The sequence below is a fragment of the Phyllopteryx taeniolatus genome, chromosome 1 (assembly GCF_024500385.1).
Source record: "Phyllopteryx taeniolatus isolate TA_2022b chromosome 1, UOR_Ptae_1.2, whole genome shotgun sequence".
NCBI classification, from domain to species: Eukaryota; Metazoa; Chordata; class Actinopteri; order Syngnathiformes; family Syngnathidae; genus Phyllopteryx; species Phyllopteryx taeniolatus.
Genome location: NC_084502.1, coordinates 16,872,309 through 16,894,798, shown reverse-complemented (window position 1 = coordinate 16,894,798; position 22,490 = coordinate 16,872,309). Strand labels below are relative to the sequence as shown.

At 41.9% G+C, this 22,490-nt stretch overlaps 2 protein-coding genes across 8 annotated transcripts in view; one reads left to right on the top strand and one right to left on the bottom strand.

Annotated features, from left to right (window-relative positions):
• LOC133479224 (methyl-CpG-binding domain protein 5-like) overlaps positions 1–11,838 on the bottom strand; it is a 36,785-nt gene extending 24,947 nt beyond the window's left edge. For 4 of the 6 annotated variants that reach the window (XR_009788880.1, XR_009788885.1, XM_061775881.1 and 1 more), the window contains exons 1-5: positions 11,713–11,838; positions 9,303–9,863; positions 5,375–5,477; positions 1,653–1,824; positions 1–1,462 (exon numbers count right to left, since the gene is read on the bottom strand). The exon at positions 1–1,462 is cut by the window's left edge and continues 872 nt beyond it. Coding sequence is in view for 4 of the 6 variants with exons in the window: in XM_061775881.1 (XP_061631865.1) it covers positions 1–1,462; positions 1,653–1,824; positions 5,375–5,477; positions 9,303–9,412 (1,847 nt within the window). In the remaining 2 variants the exon portion in view is untranslated. Of the gene's footprint in view, positions 1,463–1,652; positions 1,825–1,942; positions 2,071–5,374; positions 5,478–9,302; positions 9,864–11,156; positions 11,270–11,712 lie in introns of those variants that run through there. The other 2 variants (XM_061775889.1, XM_061775915.1) reach the window with 2 other exon arrangements.
• An 896-nt stretch (positions 11,839–12,734) lies between these two features.
• On the top strand, positions 12,735–22,445 carry orc4 (origin recognition complex, subunit 4). Of its 2 annotated transcripts, XM_061775860.1 has the most exons (14): positions 12,735–12,859; positions 14,621–14,689; positions 14,785–14,861; positions 14,934–15,024; positions 15,094–15,169; positions 15,248–15,333; positions 16,683–16,731; positions 16,801–16,952; positions 18,630–18,803; positions 18,881–18,967; positions 21,476–21,584; positions 21,658–21,753; positions 21,823–21,890; positions 21,966–22,445. In XM_061775860.1, the coding sequence occupies exons 2-14, from the start codon at positions 14,633–14,635 to the stop codon at positions 22,146–22,148; spliced, it is 1,305 nt and encodes a 434-aa protein (XP_061631844.1). In that variant the 5' UTR covers positions 12,735–12,859; positions 14,621–14,632; the 3' UTR covers positions 22,149–22,445. The 2 variants fall into 2 exon arrangements, with proteins under 2 accessions (XP_061631844.1, XP_061631836.1); XM_061775852.1 differs by having other exon boundaries at positions 16,683–16,952.
• Positions 22,446–22,490: the final 45 nt, after the last annotated feature.

The following is a 22,490-nucleotide window of genomic DNA, read 5'->3' as shown; positions in this document are numbered from 1 at the left end:
GCAGCAGTCACACCAGTAGTGCTGTGTTTGTTTTGATGTGCTAGCTGTGCTTTGGCTGCTGCTGACAAGAGACTGCTGGCTGGGAAGGAGGCAGCATTCTGTTGGTTGAGAATCTGGTTTAGAGGCATTCTCAACAGTCCTGCCTGGCCCTTTTGGGAAGCACTAGGCATAGGCAAAGAGGAAGAGGAGGAGGACAATGAGGTGGGCGAGTACATGGAGTTGTTGTGCTGAAGGGTGCCAACTGACGAAAGCAGCTGAGGATCTCTGTACTGGTGGATCGAGTCATTTTTGTTGGTGGTGGAGGGGCTGGAGGGCATAGATGGCCTGGGAGAGCCGATGGCCGATCTGGGGGATCGAGGGGGTATCTTCATGGTGCCACATGGGCCCTGATGCCCTGACGGCATCGCAAAGTTCCCGTGGTCAGAAGAGGTTGAAGAAGAGCGTGAGCGATGGGGTGAAGCTTCCACTCGTCCAAGGGAGGATCCTGCCATGTGAACAGGGGAGGTGACAGGGGATGGCGACATGGAGGAAGCCGGACCGCTCTGTTGAGTCCTTTGAACTTGGCCACCATGGCCTACAGGCCCAGGCTTTACCGTGGGCAAAGGTAAGTTACTTGGCAAGGGGACAATGGCAGGAGGGGGGATGTTTACATTCATCATTGATACCTGAGTGTGGATGTTAGGCTGGAAGTTTGGGGTGTTGGCTGGGGGCTGACTAATAGGCTTGCTGGGGATAGGGTCCAGAATGCCTAAGGGGTCTTTTTCAGATGTCAAATGCCTTTTTTGCAGGACACAGGAGGGTGGCACAGAAGGAGGTGGTGGGACAGGATGCACAGGAGGCTGTGCTTTATGGTGGTAGGCTATACTGTGTATGTCCATACCATAGGGGAAGTTTCCTCGTGGCATATTGTTCATGACGGGGCTTTTGGCAGTGGCTGTGGGTGAGAGGGGTGTGCTAGTCCTTACTGTCATGGCACAGGCCGCTTGGCTCACAGGGGATACATGGAGCATCATGCTAGGTGGAGAAAGAGGCGTTCTGGAGATTCCATGGATGGAAGCTGAGTTGGGACTGCCAGCAACTGGAAATGTACAAGGATTCGTTCTTTGAAAGCCCTCTGGGCTGGCCAGGGTGTCTGTACAGGGTGACTGTGAGCCATCTCCACAAAACTTAGTGCTAGAGATGGGTGGGCTCAACATGCCCCCATACCCAACCCGGTAGGGGGATTTGGGGCCTGGATCACTGCTGGGCAACCTTTGTGACCTGGAGTATCCAGCGCAGAGCTCTGAATGCTGCCCTCCACCGATTTCCTGAGGAGGGTACATCTGCTGTTGGTGGCCAGCTGCCATCACCATCTTGTAAGCATTCTTGCATTCTGGACCAGCAGCATTTGGCAGGACATCGTGGGGTTTTGTCCTTATTGCTCGATGAGTTGCAGAATGCGACACAACCACAGACGGCGTACCTTGAGGTCAAACAAAGCACATTTAATTTGATTTGATGCTGACATATTGACACAAAGACAAAAATCACTGACAAACACTAGTTGATAACGAATGATTTAACTCTGTTTCAATTACTGAGAGGACCTCCAAGAAGCTGGTTGTGTTTTGTCTCTCAGCACAAAACATTCTATACTTCAATCGAAGACGTACCTCCAACAGGACTTATTAGTGTGAGGGGCGGGTGACTTTCCATGCTTTTGTGCAGTGTAGCCACAGCCAGAAGTTTCCGCTTGTGAATACAGAGTTTGGTGACATCATCATCTGATTTCACATCTTCCGTTGTCCTCTGCTTGACCACTGCCCCCGGGTCAAAGTTAAACACCTGAGGAATAAGATTGGTGACTTCTGGATAAATTCAAACATTTTGTTATGAGAGTATTATTACTCATCTGCGGTGCTTGATGTTTTTGTGTTCAAGTTTAGGATTCATCGATACTGACAAGTACATATTTACGGCATCTTGGTATCAGTGAATCCCAAAAGTTCTGAGTTGCAGCGCGGGTGGCCTGGCAAGATTCTCTTCATATAAAAGAACTTGCCCCTCACTTTCTTAAAGTGTGTTGCAAGACTGTTAGGAAAACATGCAGTTGGATGTTAAAATTTCAACAATGACAAGTTGTTACCCTAAAAAGTGTCATATTTGAGTGAAACGTATGCCATGTTTTCCAAGGAAAGTTTTAGAATTGTGTTTTTGAACAATAGTATATTAAAAGAAAACATTTTCATTGCAATTGTAAGCCATAACGGCATTATCAAGTATCGGTACTTGGTATTGGCGAGTATGAAAATTTAAGTTCATGTACTCATACTCAGTCTGGAACAAAAGTGTGATTCGTGCATTCCTACTTCAATTTTGTGAAATCCACTATGTGAAAATGGTCAATAATGGTTGGCAATTAAAACACTTTCCTTACTCAATTGCGGCGAGTAGGCAAAGGAGGAAAATCAATTATTGGCCTTCCATGACAGATGTGGGACAACAGGGGTGAATTTAGCAACAATGCAAAATGGGTTGCATTCCTCTGTGTATGTTTGTAACTTCTTTCATTCAAGCACTAAAAAATTATCAAAAAAATTATTTGGGTGGTTAGGACACCACACACGGGATAAAGGCACATTTCGCTTTTATAAGTAGGATGCATTTGAGTGATTATGATTTTAAGACCCTGTAATGTGAATATAGACACTTGTTTCCAAAAACATAAATATTTGAAGTTGCTGAAAATACGTGCAAAGAATCAGAACCTTGTAGTGCTCAATCGTGGAGATATAGCTTGACACTGGTTTTCATCATTTCAGTTTTCCTGATTTTTGGGGCGGAGCTAAAATGGAACCCAGTGACGGATATGGGCATCAAGCATGAGTCGCCCCTCCTGCACTATATAAAAACTTGAGCACTCTTATTCCCATCAGTGGTTATCCAGCACAATTGCGAGTTACTTAATAACACTCGGTCCATTTCACATTTTCTATTTTTCTATTTCTATTTTCTATGCTGCGGCACAGTGGGCGTCTGGTTAGCACATTGTGGGTTTTCTCCGGTTACTCCGGTTTCCTCCCACGTTCCGAAAACTTGCATGGTAGGTTGATTTAAGACTCTAAATTGTCCGCAGGTGTGAATGTGAGAGCGAATGGTCGTTTGTTTGTGTGTGCCCTGCGTTTGGCTGGCAACTGGTGTACCCTGCCTCTCGCCCAGAATCAGCTGGCACAGGCTCCAGCATGCCCGCGACCCAAGCACGCCCGCGACCCTAGTGAGGATAAGCACTGTGGAATTTTCAATGCTTTCCCCTCCGAAAATTAGGGCTGGGTAAATATATCGCTTCATCAATGCATTGCAATTCTTCCTCCCACAATTCACTGTCGACTTTGCAAATCCTCTGAATCGATTTACCTCCTGGCCAGTGGGGGGCACTTTGCATGTGATTCGCGCTGTATGGACGGAAGCTGCAATCGACCAAACAACAACAAAATGGCGACTAAATCAAGCAGAAGCAACGTGAAGCGACTTCTACTTTTAAATCTGAACTTTTGGGGTAATTTTGGATTCGCTGTAAATCCGAAACGCAGGAAATGGGCACAAGGCACTCGAACCACAATACACAATAACATCACGAAAACACGTCAGAAGTCGCCTTCCCTAAGTCGTACAAAGAGTTAAGACAGCAGTTTTGGAGTCCTAGAAGTCGGCAGAAAGAGCGACCGGTTTTTTGGTCAGCAGGTTTTTATTTCCAAGAGGAAATAAACATCACAACAACAGCAAGCTTGCATGCACAGTGTTCATATACAACTGTAATGTTTTTATTTTACTTGTACCCCATGTGCACAAACAGTTATGGGAAATTTTTTATTTTCAAATGTTTTATTGCTTACGAAAAGTGAGGTGAAATATGTTTCCATGGCATTAAAAATATTACTTCTTACTGAATCGATATTGCAGCATTTAGATCAATTTTGAATCTAATTGCAAGCTAAAGACTCTAAAGCCAATTGAATTGTGAGGTTCTTGCACAGCCCTACCGAAAATGCAGCTACAATTTACAAAACAGCTCTGTGTCGTTATTTGAATTTCTAAGTGTTATGTATTTAGTTTTTCAGGCTACAGTAATATGTTTATATTACGTACCGTAATAGCACCTAACCTACAATTCCTTTACAACATGCTGGCAATTTTTTTGACTTGAGTTCGTTGTCACATTTCTGTGGGGCCAATTATATATTACTTGTGCACTCACTGTAGTTGTCTCGCCACGCTGCACTATTTGCATATCTGTTGTTGACCAATACTGGCCACTCATGCCAGAGTAGCATCTGCTTCATTTGACACTGATTGAGGAGTATCTGCAACATTTGCACAATCAACATTGTCCCAGATTATCGCACTACTCGTCACTTTAAACCGCATACACTCCTTGAAGTCTCAGCGCCCTTTGCACAATGGTCATTGCACCGGACTATTGCAATATTAGTCATTCGAACTGCTCTAAGTGCAAGAGGACTGCATCTTTTTGCACAATTGTCAAAAAAATAAAATAAATAAATGTACCGGCATTAACAGATAACTAGCAAACCCTTTATTGCTCAGTGACTGTTTTTTTTGTCAATGTCTTTATGTCTCAAAAGTGTTCTCTGTCAATTGATTGTCTGTTGTCGTACTAGAGCGGCTCCAACTACCGGAGACAAATTCCTTGTGTGTTTTTTTTGGACATACCTGGCAAATAAAGATGATTCTGATGTTGGAACGCAAAGCATTGTGGGTATATAACTAGCAGGAAGTATGTGCTCAAATGTCTGTCTCGTAGCATGAGTGAGCCACAGGCTAAATAACGTGCGGCGCCATGTTTACGAAACGGTTGACTTTCCCTGAAGTGTCTCTGTTATATAGACGCAAACATCGACATAACACCATGCAGGGAGGTAACGTAGAGGACAATCTCGCTGTTTGTCCGTTGGCCGAAAGGAGCCCCGGTTAGCTCGCAAGCTAGCTGGTAACTTGCACCTCTTATGATGGCGTGGACAGCCTCGCAACGACCCAGTAGGATATATTCCAGCTACTGGAGGCTTTATGAGGATATATTGTTGTGGCTGAAACCTGTAGGTATGTGTAGGCATAAGAAAGAAGTGTGGTATTTGATTGACTGTTGAGCTGGGCGTGGTTTGAGCGCATTCAGCAGACACGCCAACAGCATCTGAGAGCACAAACAGCAGCTTGATTTTTCACAACTTTGAAGCCACAGTTTATATACTTGGTTGAATGTTTCATTCATTCAAATTTGGCAGGGTTGTTAACAACACTTCTGTGCGGTGTGTCAAATTTACATTTATTTTCACTTTGCAGGGACTTTAAAGTCAAATTAGATGTTGCAGTAAAGTACCTTGTGGAGAATGAGTGGGCATTCCAGACCACACTTGCATGTTCCATCTGTTAGAAGGTAGTTCTTCACCTGCTCCAAACTGGAGAGCACTGAGCCACTGGGACTATACAAAGAAAAAACATGCAGGTAATATTTCAGTACACACCATTCAAGATGCGAGATCAGAAAGCTTACGAAAATGGTTCAAATATTTGCCTTCAACTTGTTTATTTCTTTTTCATTTTTACTGTAAATTAAATAAGTACTCCTACTAGAATGACCACCCATAAATGCATCTATTGCACATCATATTACATTGCCATGTTCATATTGGTGCATGTGAGTTGGGCTGTGTTTTTAAAGCGCTTTCATTCGCAATGCAAAAGTACACGAGCGAGTGTGTGCATCCGCATAGTGACAGTTTCAGGCCATGGTCAAAGACGTAGACAGATTCTTTCCAACACCAAAAATAAACTTGACACTGGCCAACTGTTTAGCTCATTGTGATGAGTACACAGTGTATGTTCAACAAGACACGAGGCCTGCTACACAACCCCACACCATTAGTCCACATCGCAGCTGACTGGATTATCACTGCTTTCAAAGGTGGGCAAAACTTGGTGATTTCATGAATCATAAACATTAACAGCTCTATCTTTTCTATCTGAAGTAAAGAATGTTACCATGTTTCTGTTTTTTTGTTTTTCTGAGAAATACGGAGTTTATTAGTTGGTGATTATTTGAAGCACAGTGTACTAGAGTGAAAGCCTTTAAACTGAAGAAATACGGTACATTTTGCAGTATCTGGAAAATGAGTTTAGGGGGGAAGGAGATGTCATCAATGTGAACTGAGACCAACTAAAACCTCCAATAAGTTTAATCATATCTTTAAAAGGGACCCAGACTAGTTTGCCTTACGGAAAAAAATCAGAATAATGATGCTACACGCAATTTGGCCTCACTGCCTTGTGTTCTGACTCACTGGAATAGACAGCATGACTACACACCACACAAAGTCTTACATTAAACTGCTACAATATTTGAAGAAAACACAGACATGACTGCAAGTCTGGTGCATTACTAGAAAGCAGTCGCAATATAAATAACAAAAGAAAAATTAAAGAAAGGAAGACGAGCTGGAATTGAACCCATGCAGCCTGTGCCCTGGCTACTGCCCTGCTCTGCTTTATCTACTACTATATGCCAAGTCTGCCTGCAATTGGCTGGCAACCAGCTCTGGGTGTACCCTGCCTCTCGCCCGAAGATAGCTGTGATAGGCTCCAGCACGCCCGCGACCCTAGTGAGGATAAGCGGTACGGAAAATGAATGAATGAATGAATGCCAAGTCTGCTAGCCACAGTAGATTTTATTTGAGAGGAAAAACCATTGTGATGACTGTGGATCATGGACTAGCTGCCAGAGCTAATTAGGTGAGTGTTGGCAACTTGGCATCCTCAAATCTTTATGCTGTAGACCATTTCACCATGGAGGCTATCTATTATATTTAGCTAAATTACTCAAAGACAACCCAACCACCATTTTCTACATACAGACCCAATCCCTCAAAAATGTATATCATGGAAAATTCCATCCAAAAAGTTAAACTTTCATAGATTATAGATTCAGGGCCCACAATTTAAACAATTTCAAGTATTTATTGGTTTATTTTTACATAATTTGGGTTTACAGTTCATAAAACCCACAAAGTCAGGAATTCAAAAAATTAGAACACTGTCAAGAAATCGACCCAAATTTTGCAGGGCATAAATGTTTTTAACTGAGTGTCACACAATAATAATCTACTAAACTCAAAGCCCCTGCACAGGTTTCCCCAGGTGTCATTAAATTGCTTCAGTTTGGTTCAATTGCCTCAGTTGGGTTCAATATAGGGAAGACTGCAGACTTGACAACTGACCAGAAGACCATCATTGATACCCTCCATAGGAAGGGTAAGCCACAAACGTTCATAGCTAAGGAGCCTGGCTGTTCACAGCGTGCAGTCTCCAAGCATATCAATAGAAAGTCTAGTGGAAGGACAAAATGTGGCAGGAGAAGATACACCAGCAAAAGAGATGACAGTGGGATTCATAGGATTATCAAACAGAAAAGATTCAAGAATCTAGCAGATATCCAGAAAGAGTGGAATGAGGCGGGAGTCACAGCTTCAAAAATCACTCGATTCAGACGCATCTGGGAGATGGGCTACAACTGTCGGGTTCCTTGGGTCAAGCCAATTCTGAGCCTGAGCCAACATAGGGAGCGTCTCAACTGGGCCAAGGAGTAGAAGGACTGGACTTTTGGCCAGTGGTCCAAAGTCCTCTTTTCCGATGAAAGTAAAGTGTGCCTTTTATTCGGGAATCAAGGTCCAAAGGTTTGGAGGAAGATGGGTGAAGAACAGAACCCAAGCTGCTTGAGGTCCAGTGTGAAATATCCACAGTCAGATTTGGGGTGCAATGTCCAATGCAGGTGTTGGTAAACTCTGCTTTCTTAAATCCAAGGTCACCACAACAGTCTAGCAGAATGTTTTAGAGGACTTCATGATTCCTTCTGCTGAGGGTCTATATGGAGATGCAGATTTCATCTTTCAGCAGAACCTGGCCCCTGTCCATACCGCCAGAAGCACCAAAACCTGGTTTGATGCCCATGCCATTACAGTGCTTGACTAGCCAGCCAACTCGCCGGATCTAAACCCCATTGAGAATCTATGAGGTATTATCAAGAGGAAAATGAGGGGCACCAGACCCCAAAACAAAGAAGAACCGACAACAAGCATCGAGGAAATCTGGGCTTCCATAACTCCCAGGCAATGAATGCCACAGGCGGATTGCCTCAATTCCACGGTGCATCGAGGCAGTGATTTAAAGCAAAGGGATTCCCAACCAAGTATTGAAGATTAACATACCGTTTTGAAAGTACCATATTTTGATTGATTTAATGTGACCCTAATTTCTTTCTTTCTTTGTCTACAAAAACTGAGAAGTAAATGGTGATTTCGTCACAGTATTCTATTTTTTTTTATTCCTGATTTTGTGGGTTTTATGAGCTAGAAGCACAAATTATGTAAAAATAAACAAATAAATACTTGAAATTTTTAAATTGTGGGCCCTGAATCTATAATCTCTGAAAGTTTCACTTACGGAATTATGGAAATAAACAAACTTTTTCATGATATTCTATTTTTTGGAAAGGGTCTGCACCTGTGAGAAAATCCCTTTCACAAACCCAATGATGGAGGTTTGGTTCCCAGTCTGTCCCTTAGAAGTGGCTACTACGCGACCAGGCAGTCTTGAGATATTCTTTGCACAACCATTTTATGACAGCCACTCGATTTATCCACTTCATGCACAGGTTCCACTGGATTTTTGTTGATAAATGGGGATGGGTACTGAGCCCGACCACGAATAGCGTAAACCAGCAAATAATTAACACTCCCTTATAATTACCACGAAAAAGAATCTGAAAAACAAACAAAAAAATGTGCATGCAGGGATCAGGTCATTTAAAAAAATAAAACATTTTAAAAAATCCAGAATAAGATGGGGATTGAGTTAAAAACAAAACAAAACGGATAAGTGAATTTGGGAATGCCGAACCGCAAATATGCGGAGGGAGTTTTTGTTCTAGTTTTGAGTTCAGGTCTGCAGTAGTCACTTTTTGGACACCCAGGAGTATCCTGGCTGACGCCTATTGATTACAAACATTACGAAATGGTCTATACTTGTGAAAGCTTAGTAAGACCATTGCAATATCAAACCAAACCAATGAGCACCAGCGGTAAAGTGCTATTTTCTATTTGATGCCATTGCAATGTGACTTTTAAAATAAATTGTGCCTTATAGTCATGATATTCCTTCAAATATTTAAGACTCAAATCTCTGATGTGATACTAATATCACATTTGTATGTTGATAACATGTTATAACATCATATAAGGCAATGCTGTTCTTACCTGACATATAGGATGCCACCATGCTCCCTCCTGCGCTGCCAGCCAATGGGGACTTGGACAGGGATGGCCTGCCTCTCATTTCCTGCCTCACAGTCCTTTCCGCCATTCATTGCTCAACTGAATTTGTGCTCACACCTCAGAGGTACTTCTCTCAAACATTCACCAGAGTCTTTGCAACATACACCATGTTTGTCTTCCAATAGTCAGCAGGGTGGCTTCAGTATAGGACTCGGAGCATGGGCAGGGAAGGGGGTGTGGGGTGGGGGTGGGGCGGGGGAGCAGGTGGGGGTGGTGATGGTCGGGTAGGTTGACCCTACCCTTTTAGCTGCTTCATGGTTGCAGTGCTGATTGCCACATAGACCTCCATTACTGCCTCTTGTCATTCAGAGCCATCCCGCTCAGGAAGATGATCAGGAATGGCTGTGCTCTACCCGGCCCCCCACGCACACACCTTCACCTTAACTTTTTGGTACCATTTGTCCTTTGTGTCAGATGAACAAGCAGGCTGAGTTCAACATGTTTCTTCCCAGAGGCAGCTGGGTTGTGGTATTCCCACGGTTCCTGTTCGGGTTGAACAAGTGCACAGCAATTAAACAAGGAAAAATGCACCATTTATATATGATCTCTTCTGGGAGAAAACAAACAAACTGCATTAATGTTTTCTGCCTGCTATACCGAGCTGCTTGTTTGAGTCTGTGAGTGACAAAGCATCCCTGCAACCGCTGGTGCTGCTGACTCATAACTGGAGCGGGTGGGAGCAAAGCCAGCAATACAACTACAGAAGGGGGGTGTCATCGTTGTAAGAAATGTAGCGGTAACCGTGGCAGCTGCTGATCAGAGGAACCACCACAATGTTGAAAATCTCATTTAAAACTTCGAGTCAGAAAAATGCAACAAAAAAGATTTTTGTTAACCTCCGTGTCGTCACCAAATCGTCACGTAGCATGTTGGTTGAGAAAAAGACTGCTCAATTAATGGCCGGCCGGCAGTCATTGGTTTATTCACACCTATATTACATGTACATTACATGTAAATATTGCCTCAGGTCAGACCAGGTGGATTGATTTGGACCCCATTTGTCTGTAACTACTAACTACGCATTGATTAGGCATAACCTGGGTGCCACTGGTGGACAGTAGCTTTGCTGCATATCTTTGGTTGGCATAAACTGGCCCAAACGTATATACTGTGATAAAGGTCCATGAAAACTCAGTGATTATGCATCTTTCTCAGCCACTGTTATAGGAACCCTTCATGCCAACCAATTTCATGCACACATTTACGTCAAACTCCTCTACTGCAAACTTTCCTATACTTCATGTCACAGAAAATACACTCACTCAACATCTGCAACACCTCTAAATAGTAAATTGGCATTAGTTTGGCCGTGTGAAAAAAATACATCCCAAATATGTCACCGCTGCAAATCAGAAATACTATTTTCTTGAATTCTTGTCAGTCATGGGCCCTCCATCACTTTTTCCCCTCATATGGTGCCTCTGTGGACCAAAATAAGCAAGCACAGTAAAACATAGTTTCAGTTTTCACCTGAGCAAGCCAGGTGATGAGACCAGCCTCATACTACAAAGATAACTTTGGCTACGGTACCACAGCTTTAAAGACAGGCTCAGCTAACTAACAATTGGCTGAAAACAGGCGAGATGTCGCTTTAGGAATTAACTGTCCTATGTCTGGGGAGCGACGTCTAAATGTGTTTCCTTAACCCACAATTGAAACAAATAGTTTCCTAGTTAGCAATTTAGCATTAGCCACCCATATATTCCCATTAACATCATATTAGGAGTTTATGTTGACTTTGAACTTCCGTGGGGTATAATGATGAGTTTAACGCACCATCCGGAGTCCCCTGGGGAAGAAGTGACGGTGTCAACAAAACTAGAGCAGGCTCGACTGTGATGCAGTGGTCACTACTCGGCTAGCTGGAGGTTTAGCCTGCCAAGCGTCAGCTGTCTAACTACCGTTAGCATTCGAGAGCCAGTTAGCTTGTTGAAACCAAAACGCACCGAGGGTACATTGGACAACGTCCACAATGTCTACGGTTAGCGAGCCGTCACCGGGGCTGAGAAGGAAGACACGTATCCCACATTCCGACGTCAAAAGTCGATGTGAAGCACAGCTGGGCCCGCGACGGCTTTGGAGTCGAGGGGCCAACGCAAGGCCACGGCTAGGCCCGATGAGCTGCCATTAGCCTTAGCATGCTCACTAGCTGTGCAAAGCCGTTGCGTCTGCAGCCACACAAGAGACGCTCTCAGCTACAACGTTCATGCCCTCGCCAAGGCTATACATAAAGCCCCGTTCTTACCCGAGTCATGCAGTGAATACACATTGGCGATACAACAGTGAACCAAGGCTTGGTTCTGATATTAAGGGGGGAGAAAAGGAAACGTACCCATTAGTTATCTGCCTCTCCTGGTTCTCCTACACAGGGATATTGGAAATGATGGCGAGCTGTACTGCGCATGCGTGGTGGCGACAGCCAGCAGATAGGAGAGGTGATGCTCCCCCAAAGCTCCAACACACATTCGCGCGTGCACGCGCGCACGCACACACGCACACACTCTACGCTCTGCACTCTTCATTTCCTAAAAGGAAGACAAACCATCCTTGTTGCATTTTCCTAAAAAGAAGAGATCACTGCCAAGATATCAATGTTTGTACATGCAGTTACGTTCATCCTCAGTTTCTCAATAAAGTGCACTGAAAGGCACTTTAAACATGTAAGCATGTGTAGGTATGTTTTAAAATATGATATTCATATGTCTTTAAACCTACCTACCTACCTGAAAAAAATTATGGCAAACAATAAAAGATAAAATGATCTCATAGACTGTTTATAATAATAATAATTGTTATTGCTATTTTTATAGGTGTTGGGTGAGATAGATCCAACAATAATAAATTGTTCATGAATAAAAATAGTGAATATGACAATTACACAGCAGGCACATAGGTGGACAGAACTGAACTCAGACGCATATTGTCCCACAAGTTGCCTGTTGAAACACACCATTGCCATTTTTACCAATCACACTGTGCCATTAAATATTTTGGAGTCAAATACTAACAAATTTGACCCAAATCCAACAAAATAAACTATTTTGTTGCGTTTTATTCCTGTACAGTAGGGTTAGTTTACGCCACCGTGTGGACATGATACAGAAGCATAAGTATAGTTGGTTCATTTCCCCAGAGAGAGCGTGAACGTTTACTCGCGGCGTCATCTTGTGGACATTATGGAGAACTACAGTTGGGCCCCTCGATATTGTGCCAAAAGGCAAAAAAAAAAAAAAAGAATAAATCTCGAGTATGTTGTGGTAACTCTACATATTTCTGTTTGTATAAACGAATTTAGAACACACTTTTGATAAAATTTTAATGTCTCTGGTTTTGGAGGTGGCAGGGTGGGTTCTCGTCACGTTTCGCAGCCAATCAACGATGACAACAACGGAACTGCAGTAAAAAGCCGGAAGTGCAAAGTTGGGTGTCCATTTCCCCGCGTCTTTTAGACATCCGCAAGATTGAGTCGCTATATTTTGGTACGTTTTCAATTCCTTATCTATCCTGCGACTTTGAGTAACTCAACGTCAATGTATCAACCCGGTACAAGTTACAGCAATTTAATTAGAAGGATAAATGAGGATCGAGGACAAAACACATTTGCATGGACGTGACACCAAAAGCTTTTTCATAGTTAATTCACGTTAAATCAGTTGTATTTTATTATTATTATTTTTTTTAATTAAAGCACGACGTGTGACCAAATTTGAATTGGCATAAAAAGACATCTGTCTATATGCCGGCGTAGACAGGAACATCCATTGCATTCGCTCCATCAGAATCCAGAAGAGCTGTTTCTTAATGTAATTTCTGTAGTTTCAGTAAAGGCATACAGGCCAATGCAAATAATCTGAAAGTCATCATCTAATATTGTAGTTGTCGAGACAAATTAGGTTTTGTGATATTCTGTGTGATCGTCGTGCTAAATTGCCACTGAACATTGACAAATGGTGGTAATACTTACCAACTGTATTTGTAAAAGTATTAGTACTTCGATGTACTAATACTTTGTTACTTTACTTAACTAGCTATTGCATATATGTGTACTTTACTTGAATATGTATTTTTCTGAAGCTTTTTCTTTTACAGTACTCCCAAATATCGGAACTTTCTAGAGCACGGGTGTCAAACTGGTGGCCCGGGGGCCAGATCCGGCCCGCCACATCATTTTATGTGGCCCGCAAAAGCAAATCAAAATTGCTCATTGTGTTCTGGTGTAATACCATTGAGATATTTGCAAGCATATTTTGGTTACCAATCCCCCGTCGAAAAGAAATATAATAGTTGAAAAACATGTTTTTATAGGCTTCTGGTTTCAAAACTGGCTATTCATCAATGTGTTGTGTATACTGTATGTAATTACAGTATATGAGGTAATCTTTAATTTATATGGGTTCACAGTTGTAGTGGCCCTCCGAGGCAAGTCATAACTACGATGTGGCCCGTGACAAAAATGAGTTTGACACCCCTGTTCTAGAGCTTTGTCAATAAAGGGGCTTGTACTTTTTTATGGGAACACATTGTTTCAGTAGTTGAGAAAAGTTGAGCCAAGGCTAGCTCGCTCTTAAACAACAACATGCGAAATGTAATAAAAATGTTCTTCGTTTCAGTATGAGCACTAGGGAAACTAATTTGTGCAGAAAAGTTTTTTGTTGTTGTGCCAAGTTATCAAAACGGAGAACTTGATAATGGTTTACTCAAGTATGTTTCAGAATCTGAACTTTTACTTAAGTACAGGAATTGCATCAGTACTTCTATTTTTACCAGTTCTTTTTTTTAATAATTATCTGTACCTCTACCTAAGTACAGAGTGTGAGTACTTTTCCCACCTCTGTCTAAAACATCACACTTATATTTTATCCTACATAGTTTGTTTGAAAAATATTAGCATTTGCACTTTTATTCTATGTTAATTTAACCTCATATCATCTTTTTATTTAGTGTGATGATAAGAAAGTAGACCTTGTTCCTTTCTCTCTATCACTTTTCCTGTGAGACAAAGCAAGATGTCTGTAGTTGGCACTAGTTGCATGAGGCAGATGATAGCTGCCTGTTCAAGTGTGTATATGACCTGGCCTAAGGAGAAATAGGCAGACATTCTTTAGAAGCATCCATCAAGTTGTATTTCAACTATCTCCTTGCATGCAAGTTAAATTGTATCTCATATTATTCTCAAAGTGCTTGTCCTGTCTTATGTCTACTAAATGGTTAACTTTTTCCCCTTGACACATGCCTTCTAGTGTCACGTGATCATGAGTAAACCGAAGTCCAAAGATGCTCCAATGCCAATTGGCGATTGTATCACACAGGTTTGTCGCCTTTATTAAGAGTACAGTTCCTCATTTGTACCAATAGTGATTGACGTCTGAGTGCACTGCGGATCAATATGGGTTTTCAATGACAGCTTCACAAGTGTCTGAGGGAGCGACTTTGCCATGGGCAGCTCCCCAGCAGGCTGGAAGCATCTGAGGCCCAACACAAGTAAGTTTACACTTGCTCTTTGGAGCTTTGTGTTGTTCACTGCATCTCCCGGAATTCATGTTTCCATTTCAGACACTTGCTGGGGTTGCTCACACGAACTGCCATCCATGGAGAAAGTAACTCTGTGCTCATCGTAGGTCCCAGGGGATCAGGGAAAACCGCGGTGAGATCACATTCTTTCAGCTCTTGCATGGTGCACTCACATTCACTGGTGGTGTTCTTTTGTCTCCAGCTTCTCAAGTGCGTGTTAAGAGACCTGCTGCAGGAGAAGGAAGTGCAGAAAAACCTCCTGCAGGTTCAACTCAATGGTACGTCGCTGGATTCCTTCGAATGTTCTCATCCTTGCTCAAGGCTTGTTGAACACATCTTTTTGTCTGTTTGTACAGGCCTCTTGCAGACTGACGACCGAATAGCCCTGAAAGAAATCACACGACAACTCAACCTGGAAAATGTTGTTGGAGACAAAGTGTTTGTGAGTGTCGGCACATTTCTTTGGAAAAAAGAATATAATTTAGCGATGTGTACATTAACATTATTTAGAGGTTAAGTGTTACTTTCTATAAAATGTTGACATTTTTGGGACAACACTGAAAAAAATTATGCTTTGCTGCATTGTAAAGTTGTCAGTGTAAAACTTGTACAACAGTGCCCACTCAAAATAACTCAACACACAGCCATCAGTAATGTCTAAACTGCTGGCGACAAAAGTGAGTACTAAAAAGTCGGCGACTAAAAGTCTTTATTCCAGGAAGAAATTGAATTTCAAGAGTTCTCTTAACAAAAACTTTACAGGTTATGTCTTCACATTTAAATGCACAGTTGACATTTGCTTTATTTCGCACGTAATTGGAACGACAAGAGACATACTACAGTATGTACACAGACATAAATTAATTCCGCTCTCTGCTGCTTGATGCAAAGTAGTACAATGCATTGTAGGACATTTCACCATCACATCACCTGTCACATGTACTTTGGGGTGGCAAAAGATGGAACTTTGTCCAACTGCACCGCTTGTAAACAAACCCTTCTATGTCATTTGGCCAAAGGAGAGCAATTAAGAAAAGGGTGGAAATGACTTGAATGATGATTTGAGCTTTCTTCTCTACCACTGTAGTTTGAACGTATGACGTCTCAGTTGAAAAGATGTTTGTGAGATACATTGCTTCGAAGGTAGACGGTCAGACATAATTAACATTATCATTAATCTTGATCTCTTTTGTTGCTTGGATTAATGACACAGGCGTGCTCTTTTGACAGCGAAATGGATAGTGCGATGTAGTCTACTCGCAGTTTTTACGTTTTGCTAGAAACCCAACCAAAAATTGTATACCGTACATAGCTGTGAGAAAATTCCTTCCACAAAACCAACGATAGAGGTTGGGTTTGTGGTCTCTCATTAGAAGTGGCTACTATTGGGCTACCAGACAGTCTTGCGATCTGGTCTAAACAACATTTTACGACATCCACTCAATTTATATTCGTCACCCACAGGTTCCGCTAGATTAATTTAGATTAGCTTTTTTAAGGTAATTAAAAAAATAAAAAAGAAACCTTTTAATGTATATCTGGCTGTGCAACCCCAAACACAAAAAAATTGTGTCACGGTTTTGACTCAGGTCAGCAGTTGTCACTTTTCTCCCACCTGGATGTATCCTGGTGGCTGTGGTTTACAAATGTTATGAAATGGTCCATGGCTCAACTCTTTCAAGAAATAGAGAAAACATGTTCATATTAATAAATAAATAAATAAATAAAAAAATCCACATAACTGACAGTGAACTGCTCCATTCATGTTAATTGGAATGTGATTTCTTCCAGGGGAGCTTTGCAGAGAACCTGGTCTTCCTGCTGGAGGCACTGAAGAAAGGTCAGATAACAACTCACAGAAGCTGCAACTTTTTCCCCCCTGTTGCTGGTTCATCATTTTTGTGCACAGGCGACCACAGCACCACCTGCCCAGTCCTGTTTGTCCTGGATGAGTTTGACCTGTTCGCTCACCACAAGAACCAAACTCTGCTCTACAACTTGTTGGACGTATCTCAGTCGGCCCAGGCGCCAGTCGCTGTGGTTGGCCTCACCTGTAGGCTGGTGAGCTGTCCTCCTATAAAGTTTATTAAATAAAAACAGGGTTGTTCATGTGATATTCCTCTGAAACGGTGCCATTTGTGTCCCTAGGAATTAAAATATATAAATGCATGATCAAATTAACTTTTTTTTTTTTACTAAGCAGTGTCCTGCACATTAATCTGATTGCATATTTAATAAATTGTATTAATTTAAACGACTAACTTTTAAATCCTTTAGAGATGTTATATTTTCTTTGAAAAAAAACAAACAAAAATAAGTTCACACTTTAGTGGTGTCCCTGGGTTTTCATTTAGTCCTGTTTCCCTAACACATTACCGCCTCTGAAAAGTTTTGAATATTCAACAAATCACATGATCCACATGCTAATTCTATATTAAAAACACACTCCTGTTACTTTCAGCCCTGTTACTCAGATGAGGAGTTTCATGACGAGACAAACAATGACATAAAAAAATAAGTTGCCTGAGATGGGCCAATGCATATTTTGAGTAGTTCAATATGTGTGTTATCATATTTAGAGTTGAAAAAAGCTTATTATATTTTTAAAGAGTTACAACGAGCAAATGACACCGATTCTATGGAATGGCCCTCATACGTGTAACATTGCGGCACGGTGAGCGACTGTTTAGAGCATCTGCCTCACAGTTCTGAGGACTGGGGTTCAATCCCCGGCCCCGCCTGTGTGGAGTTTGCATGTTCTCCCCGTGCCTGCGTGGGTTTTCTCCGGGCACTCCGGTTTCCTCCCACATCCCAAAAACATGCATTAATTGGAGACTCTAAATTGCCCGTAGGTGTGACTGTGAGTGTGAATGGTTGTTTGTTTGTATGTGGCCTGCGATTGGCTGGCAACCAGTTTAGGGTGTACCCCGCCTCCTGCGCGATGATAGCTGGGATAGGCTCCAGCACGCCCGCGACCCTAGTGAGGAGAAGCGGCTCAGAAAATGGATGGATGGACGTGTAACATTTTAAAAAACAATAGATTGGGTGAGGCGGCACGGTGGCCGACTGGTTAGAGCGTCAGCCTCACAGTTCTGAGGTGCGGGGTTCAATCCCCGTCCCCGCCTGTGTGGAGTTTGCATGTTCTCCCCGTGCCTGCGTGGGTTTTCTCCGGGCACTCCGGTTTCCTCCCACATCCCAAAAACATGCATGAATTGGAGACTCTAAATTGCCCGTAGGCATGACTGTGAGTGCGAATGGTTGTTTGTTCCTATGTGCCCTGCGATTGGCTGGCAACCAGTTCAGGGTGTACCCCGCCTCCTGCCCGATGACAGCTGGGATAGGCTCCAGCACCCCCGCGACCCTAGTGAGGAGAAGCGGCTCAGAAAATGGATGGATGGATGGATAGATTGGGTGAGTGTGTCAGTTGCGAAACGTATTTAGCAGCTCTTTTTTCCGGGAAAGTCCAATAATTTAGATTGCTGAGAGCCTAGAAGAGAATTTGGTTATATATCGTCTTCATTACTATAAAGCAGGCAGTGTGCTGCATGAGAAATCCTGCAACTTAAGTCTGACCTGAGTTTCAGTTTGGTGACGAGAAAGAATACAAATAATTCACTCATCTAATTAAAGAAAGACAATTATATTTATTAGGCTTTGGAATCTGTACAATTTATATACATGACTACCGGCATGTCTTTGACCTCCACAATGGTGATCTGTATTTCTGTGGGTTCCCAGGATGTCCTAGAGTTGCTGGAGAAGCGGGTGAAATCGCGGTTTTCCCACCGTCAGATCCACTTGCTGAGTAGCCTTAGCTTCACTCAGTACCTGGAGCGTGTCCGATCCCAGCTAAGCCTGCCGGATGACTTTCCTGAAAGGAAGTTCGCTCAGGACTGGAACAGCAGTGTGCAGGTAAGGCAAACAGACAGCGGCTCAGTCAAACATCAGCAAGCGTCTTGTAAGCTTTTGTGCTTGTGTTTTGTCTCCAGAGTTTTTGTGAAGAGAAATCCGTGGAGGATATTTTACGGAGACATTTTAACTCCAGTAAAGACTTCCGCTCTTTGCACATGTTGCTGGTGAGGGACTCGTCACTCAAGCAAAAGAACCTCCTTGCCTTGTCTTTCCCAAATGAATGAGTGAACAACGACTATCTATCTATGCATTTTTCTTCTCTAACTTATATTGTTGTTCTTGGTGAAAGGGAAAAAAGATTCACAAGAAATGACACACTGAGCTGATGAGATTTGACTAAAATACAGTGGTGCCCTCATGTACGAGTTTAATTTGTTCTGTGACCACGCTCAAAATCTCAAACCATCTTTCCCAATTGAAATTAATCGAAATGCCATTAATCAGTTCTAGTCTCTTTCCCAATAATTGTCATGTATTTTTAATTTAAAAAAAATAGCACTTTATTGCATTGTACTTTAAAACCATACAGTAATTACATGATTAAATAGAAAATTAGAATTAAACAAGTTTCGCTATATTGTTTGCTTCAATTCAGTGGAGAAATATAATCTAATTTTCAATTTTATTCCTGCAACGCGTTCCAAAAAAGATGGGACAGGGGCAACAAAAGAATGGGAAAGTTGATGAATCCTAAAAAAAACAAACATCTGTTTAGAACGTTCCACAGGTGAACAGGTTAATTGGAAACAGGTGAGTGTCATTATCGGGTATAAAAGGAGCATCCCCAAAAGGCTCAGTTGTTCACAAGCAAGGATGGGGCGAGGTTTACCGCTTTGTGAACTGCGTGAGCAAATAGTCCAATAGTTTCAGAATGACTTTTCTCAACATACAATGGCAAGGAATTTAAGGATTTCATCATCTGAAGTCCATAATATCACCGAAAAATTTTGAGAAATCTCAGGACGTAAGCGTCAAGGCTGAAAACCTACATTGCTTGCCCGTGACCTTTGATCTTTCACGTGGCACTGCATTAAAAATATGGCATCATTGTGTAAATGATATTACCACATGGGTTCAGAAAACCATTGTCAGTTAACCCAGTCCGTTGCTACATCTACAAATGCAAGTTAAAACTCTACAATGCAAACCGAAAATCATACAGTGTATCAACAACACCCAGAAACGCCACCATCTTATATGAGCCTCAGCTCATCTTTGATGGACTGAAGCAAAGTGGAAAAGTTGCTGTGGTCTGACGAGTCCACATTTCAAATTGTTTTTGGAAATCATGGACATCATATTCCTCCGGGCCAAAGAGGAAAAGGACCATCCGGATTGTTATCAGCGGAAAGTTCAAACGCCAACATCTGTGATGGTATGGGGGTGTGTTAGTGCCCATGGCATGGGTAACTTGCACATCTGTAAGGCACCATCAATGCTGAGAGGTAGACACAGGTTTTGGAGCAACTTATGCTGCCATTCAAGCAATGCCTTTTTCAGGCGTTGAGCAACTAAAATTGTACATCAAGCAAAAATGGGAACGATCGCTACCATAAAACTTCAACAATTAGTGCCCTCAGTTCCCAAACGCTTATTGAATGTTGTTAAAAGGAAAGGTGATGTAACACAGTGGTAAACATTCCTCTGCCCCAGCTTTTTGGGAACGTGTTGCAGGTATCAAATTCAAAATGAGTGAATATTCGCACAAAAACAAAGTTGTTCAGTCTGAACATTTGAAATATTGTCTTTATAGTGTATTTAAAAAAAAATGAAAATGATTTGCCAATCATTGTATTCAGTTTTTATTTACATTTTACTCAGTCCCAACTTCATTGGCATTGGGGTTTGTACATGGAGCTGATCAAAATTCCTCAGTAAGCCGCAGTAATATAAGTCGTGAATAGCTTTGTATGGCTTTGAGTAGTTATATTGTCTGTATACATGTTCTGTTCCACTGTTTGTGATCAAACATCTGTTGGTTAGTGTTGCTGAACACTGCAACACCGATGCTATTTGTTAGCTTGTGTATAGCATGTTGCATTGTTTGTTAATGTGAAGCTAAACTGATTTATCTAAAGCAATGGGGTTGTTTTAAATACACGTACGTTTTGTATTTAACCTTTACCTGGGAGTGACAATAAACAGCCTCTGAAGCCTCTTTTTTTGAAGAAGTGTTAACCATCTGCCAACCTTCTGCTTGTGAAGTGAATCGAGTTCACTCCCACCATACAGCGCTCGTATCTTAATGTTTGCTTGCAAGTCGAAGTAAAAAATTGTCCAAACAACGGCTTGTATCTCAACTCATAAATCGGGTCACTCGTATCTCAAGGCACCACTGTAAAATGATCTGAACATTTAATTTGGATTAAATGCAGAATATGGATTGTATCCAGATAAAACTTGTTTGACATTACAGCTTTTGATCCTGTATACGCAGCACTTTTTGTTCATATCAGTTTAAGTTTTTTTTATTTTGAACCTTAATTTTGAAGATGTCATCAAAATATAGATCATCTTCAAAATGAACTGGGTCATTCTTGAAAGTGCAGCAACTCAAACAATACAGGTTGATATACTGGGGGCAAACCCATGACATGACATGACATCTTCAGCAGTGATAATTACTTAAAAAAGAAAAAAATCAACTTGTTGGACCTTATTTTTTCTTCCAGATGTTGTGCTTAAGTCGCATCTCTATCGTAAATCCTACCATCAAGCCTGCAGACGTGCTGGAAGCCAGCAGACTGTGTTTCAGCGATGCAAAGTCCAATATGCTTCATGGTAAAGTGTAAAACAGAACCTCATCATTAACAGTTATGCATGGAGTTCACTTGGACCTCCGGATTTCTTTCAGGTCTTTCCGTCCTGGAGCTGTGCCTGGTCATTGCCATGAAACACCTTAACGATGTCTATGAAGGAGAGCCCTTCAACTTCCAGATGGTTCACAATGGTTGGTGTAAACGAGCGAACATACATGATCAGTCAACCTATTATTTTTTTGATCCATTTTCATTTTCAGAGTTTAAGATGTTCCTGCAGAGAAAGTCGAATTCCATGTACAATTTTGAGCAGCCTGTTGTCATGAAGGTGTGTGCAAATAATCTATCTTCTTTAACCTGGAAGCATCAAACTATCAGCAGTTTTTTTTTTGCTTCCCCACAGGCCTTCGAGCACCTACAGCAGCTGGAGTTAATCCGACCTATTGACGGCTCTTCAGCCAAAACCCAGAGAGAATACCAGCTGATGAAACTCACACTGGACAACTGTCAGATCATGGAGGCACTGCAGAAGTACCCACAATGCCCCACAGATATCAAACAGTGGGGTATGTCTGCATTTGGTTAGGATTCAAATCCTAACCTCGTGAGAGAGTGTGTCGTTTTATTGCTGTACTCTTGTCCTCCTAAAATAATAAAGCTACTTTTTAATGGAACTGCCAGAGAGGTATTAAGGGCCATTCTAGAATTGGAGGACATTTTCACCCTGCGTGTAATTTCAAATAATCCCTGCCAGAATACAGAAATGTGCAATTCATTCATGTAAATTATAGTTGTCCTGAGACAAAATGTAAATAGCTGTAATAAAAGTATTGTAACTCCTAAATATTATTTCAAATACCAAATAAACCAATTCTTTATCAAGCCCCTAAAATGGCTTTTTTTCCCACTTGACTAATCTGCATATCAA